The following is a 5028-nucleotide window of genomic DNA, read 5'->3' on the forward strand; positions in this document are numbered from 1 at the left end:
ATATATATATATATATATATATATATATATATATATATATATATATATATATATATATATATATAAATTATAGTTAACTAGTGGGATCCAAGTTTGGTCCCAGATTAGCAAAATAATTATTTGAGTAAGGAAATTTAATTTTAATATGTACATACATTTTCTTGATTGATTCAGTGGAAACAAGTACATCTGACCTTTTGTACAAAGGAGTTCACATGACAAGTGTCACAAATGTGCTTATTTGAATAGTGACCTACAGTGCATAATCATACACATTATTAATTTTACTTCACTTATTTAAAATCCCAACGTTTTGGAAATTGGATCAGGTTTTTTTTTTCTTCTTCATTTAGATGAATAGCCCACTTCAATTGAATTCACTCTCATGGTTAATACAATCAGATTCTTTCAAAAAAAATCTTATTGCCCTCAAACTTTTGAATGGTAGTGTATATTAAAAATGTATATAAGAATGTATAAATTTAAACATTTCTTCCTATTTGAAAGCTAAATGTAATATACTACACTAATTAAGCCGTTATAAATTACGTTCCAAAACCCCATAAACATCTGCAACAAACAATTGTTCATTTGTTGTTTTATTAAAATTAGGCTATAAATAATTTAACATATATTTTTTTTTAAATCTACGTCCTTGGTGAAATAAATATTCAAAATGCCTCAAGCATAAAAGCACCAAAAGTTTCCAATTTAGTACAACTTTGATTTGCTCCTCTCACCAACATCAATCAAGAGTCAAGACACATCAAACACATATCCATCAGTTACTGTTTATATATATATATATATGATAGTTTATATGAATATAACAGTAGTAGTGTAAAAAAAAAGTCTTTTTCATAACTTCACAACTTTAAACAACCCAGAAAGAAACAGAGACAACCAAATACAGACATTTATGGATTTCAAAATAGCACTGAAAAGAAAAGTACTTATTTGACTACAGTATTTAAAGACTGCTAATAATTCCCTCACCCTAAACAATAAGTAGACTGAAAGTGAAGAAAAAAAAAAATCAGTATCTTTGCACATTTGTCATTTTTACATAACATACTCTCATAACATCATTCAAAATATTTTTCTGATTAATCTTTAAGATTTGTTCTTATTTTTTTTAAAAAGTGCCATACTAAAACATAGCAGACTAACACCAATACATCCACCACCAGCGCTGTTCTCCTGAGTTCATGTTACTGCAGACATCTCGATCTGGGCCATGTTCCCATAATAACATTGTCAAGTGTACCATGAACCTGCCTGCCCTCCTGCTGAGCTTTGCGTCCTCTGTGCAGGCCGGGCCTCAGGGTCAGGTTGGTGAGGTCCACTAGTTCCCTCTTGTGAGAGAGCAGTGTCACCATGTGGTCGAGTTTGGAGCGAATGGAGCTGTAGTGGTGCTGTCGTTCTTTGGTGATCTTGAGGAAGCATTCTCTCAGGTTGACGTCTTGAGGGGCAAGACAGACAGGTGGGTGACAGTCCACCTCTTGAAGATTGCATGTTGAAGAATCACTGGGGTTGTTCCGATTGCTGCAGGACGAGGTTTGCGATTTAGGACTTGAGCTCTGAGGCTTGTTGTTGTCAGCGCATGTTTGCACACTCGTGTCTACGGTGTGGCAGGTCGTTTGTGTTGAGATGTGGCAGGAAGGTACAGGGGGAGAGATCATCACATCGACTGTCTGAGTCTGAGTAGTGACATTCGTTACCGGCAAACGAGGAGGGTCATCCGAGGTGATCGCTTCATCTCTGAGTTCTTGCTCGAGCCAGTCTTCACCTACAGTGGAAGTATCAGAAACTGGGTTACTCTTTCTGTCTCGATCTTCAATGTCTTTATTCATCTGTTGGATCTCTGGGGTATGAAGTCTGGCTGGAGTGCTCGTCAGACATTCTGGTTGAGGCTTTGTTGTTCGTGCCAAGTAGGAGGGAGGCGTTCCAGGTGGTTTGAGGACAAGATGGTCATATAAACTGCTGCTTCTGGCACTAGAGGGAGCTCTTGTATTCGGTGGCAGCGGTAGGGACTGAGCATAGAGGATGCGGAACTCTTCATCGAATTTCTCAGTTATCTGGCCAGATAACTCGATAAGGTTGCTGCTGTTGAGTTTGCCATCTGTCCAGTTAAACCTGTAGATAAAAGAATGTGCCAAAAGAAATAGAAAACGTATAAACAGAACTGTAGTCAAGACTATTATGTACCGATTGTCTGACATTTACGAAGTGAGAAATGATTAGTTTACTGCAAAATGTTTCATGATAATTTCTTTATAATCATTCTACATTGTCTGAAAGGTCACACCCACACAAAATAGAAAAAAGAAAATATTTTGAAGAATACAATGAAAGTCAGTGGGGTCCAAAACAATATTGGTCTTCCAACGCCAAGACATTTTAGAAATATCTTCTTTTGTGCTGCACAGAAGAAATAAAGTCATACATGTTTGGAACAACATGTATTTTCATTTTTTGGTGAACTATCCCTTTAAGATCTTTCAGATTTGTGGAAAAGGGGTCCTAATACCTGTATGAACCTGTAGCCACTCTGTTCCCATCAATCAGCATGAAACGCTCATGAACTTTTCCAGTGATCCGAGCACCTGATCTCATGTAGTAGGTAGAACCTGTTATGGATCGTACTTTCATTTGCTTTAAGAAAAAAAAAAGTAATTTTAAAAAAGTCAAGATATATTAAATATAAAAAACAACATTTAACAGATAGTAAAATTTCAAAATGACATTGCATTAAGTTGTGAACTCATACCAGCAGTTCATCAAGGTGTACGTGAAGGTTTTTACACATCTGTAAGAATGAGGGGACAGAAGACTGGTCTAAAAGAATATACACAGGAACTCTGCGGCGTGTGCAAGCTTCCTGCAGGTCATGGAAGATATCTAGATCTGTCAAGGAGTCTGTCACAATGGCAATCACCTAAGGATAAAAATCACATCTGATTAATGAGATATTAACAAAGCATTACTATTCTTTTTGGCTAAACATGATGGTGAATAAACAGCTTTAGACCTTCCACATCAGTGAACTCGATGTTCTAGCTCATTTGTATGATTGTCATGACCGAACAGCCGCTGGCTACACACCTTGATGATTTCTTATTACATTTGGCCTTTAAGTACATGCAAGCTGGAACAGATCCAGACTACCTGCAGGTATAACCTCAATACATTCAGCTCAAAACCCCCTTTCAAAGGGCTGAAGAGCCTGTTGTGGCACCTCCAGGTTCAGACCCTTAGAGGTAACAGTTCAGTGTAATAGACGCTTCAGCACATTCTTACCATTCCACACTGAAGATCCAGAGCACACAATTACCCTTCCCTCATCTGAAAAACTGATCTTTAGACTTATACAACTGAAATAAGAGATTTTTTTTTTTTTGGATGATGATGATGATCATTAAAATCATTACATTGCTTGGTTTTTATATTATTTTAATTCTCTTAACAAGTTTAAACAGGGAAATCTGAGAACAAATTAATTTCCCAACTAAATAAAAAATAAACTTAGATGTTATGACAAGACATTTGAACATTTCTTAGAAATTACTAGTATCTATTTTTGTTACTTATGTATTTTTAATTAATCATTCCAACAGAGACAAGCATCTTTTTCCCCATTTCACTAGCTATTCATTAGCTACCATTGTTTTAGTAAGGACACTACAAAATAAGTACTAGTGCCTATTCAATAAGAACTAAGAAAAATGGAATATATAATAGTAACTAAATATTTATTAGTAAAAACAGCAAATGGAACACATAGTAGTTGCAAAAATTCTGTTCAGAATTACATTTGGTAAATTTAAGTTAAAATCTGTTACATTGGAATATTTACTAGTCACTATTAGGATAATGACTAGTAGTAAACATGTGACTAACTGAACTGATAGTAATCTGGAATAAGCACTTATTATTATGTATTGAATAGTGAAGTTCAAAATGATATTAATCACTATTGATTTACATACTAGTAATTTCAGAATGAATACTAGTAACAAAAAAAAATATACTTCATAGTTTTAATGATTAGGCTATATATGTGAAAGCTTTTCATATAGATGTATTCAAGTATCAGTGTTAAATGTTGCCTTGACATTGAGGCACTATTCTTGTAAAGCTGGTTTAGAAATGTATTAAGTTTCAGCACAAGGTAGAACAGATTAATTATTGCTACAGATGAATTAAGTGACAGTATCATAGTGCCTCATGTACACCTATATATATATATATATATATATATATATATATATATATATATATATATATATATATATATATATAATTATTTATTTTTTTTAACATTACGGCCCAAGCAAATACCTCCTTTGCATTTTTTATCATCCTCCTGGCCGCTTCTTTGCAACTATAAATACACTCTCCATAACTCGGCTGGAAGTAGGCGACTGCACGCGTTACTCCTCGGAACGACCCCGTAGTGAACGCTGGCCAGCCCATCTCTAAAACTGGAGGCTCAATATCAGAGACCTCGGGGAAATAAGTGACAGACGAACAGTCCAGAGTGCCGGATTGGTCCAAATGAGAATCATCTCCGATCGAAGAGAGTGATTTGGGCACTACAGCAGCGCGAGAAATCCGCCGGATCTCGTCGTCGGAGAGAAAGTTAGGGATTCTCTCTTTCTGCAGGAATCCCATAAAGGGCTCGACTCCACCAGCGACCAGCTCCTCCAGAGCGAGTCGGTGTCTCTCATTGTAAAGTTCTTTGACGTTCAGATCCTGGCCTTTCCGCGGTGTCCGCCAGCCCGGCGAATCCTCAAGACACTGGGAAAGAGCCATAGCTGAAAGTTTTCCAATTACAGTAACGTTTCCTAAAATGAATATTACAATCTAACACCTGTATCCTGTACTTTCAGAGGACCCATCCCACCGTCAAGACGACCATTGGTCGCTACGTTGTTGCCAGTCGAGTTGTTGCGTCACGTGCCCGCCAAGTAGGAACGCCATTGGACAATCTGCACTGCGCCTATTGGCCAAGAGTTTGAATTCGGA

The 5028-nt window shown here is 36.6% G+C and overlaps 1 protein-coding gene across 1 annotated transcript; it reads right to left on the reverse strand.

The window, feature by feature from the left end:
* Positions 1–781: 781 nt before the first annotated feature.
* On the reverse strand, positions 782–5028 carry fam83d (family with sequence similarity 83 member D). The gene is made up of 4 exons (XM_067388116.1): positions 4342–5028; positions 2771–2938; positions 2531–2655; positions 782–2136 (listed from the first exon to the last, which is right to left on the reverse strand). Exons 1-4 carry the CDS (start codon positions 4813–4815, stop codon positions 1212–1214), a joined length of 1692 nt encoding a protein of 563 aa, XP_067244217.1. The 5' UTR covers positions 4816–5028; the 3' UTR covers positions 782–1211.

Source organism: Chanodichthys erythropterus, chromosome 6 (assembly GCF_024489055.1).
Source record: "Chanodichthys erythropterus isolate Z2021 chromosome 6, ASM2448905v1, whole genome shotgun sequence".
Lineage (NCBI taxonomy): Eukaryota > Metazoa > Chordata > Actinopteri > Cypriniformes > Xenocyprididae > Chanodichthys > Chanodichthys erythropterus.

Excerpts from the sequence above, each read along its gene's own strand:
- fam83d (XM_067388116.1), bottom strand. The coding sequence starts at position 4,815 with ATGGCTCTTTCCCAGTGTCTTGAGGATTCGCCGGGCTGGCGGACACCG. Across the intron at positions 2,656-2,770 it reads TACACCTTGATGAACTGCTG|CAAATGAAAGTACGATCCAT; the intron begins GTATGAGTTCAC and ends TTTTTCTTAAAG. Across the intron at positions 2,137-2,530 it reads GTGGCTACAGGTTCATACAG|GTTTAACTGGACAGATGGCA; the intron begins GTATTAGGACCC and ends TTTTATCTACAG.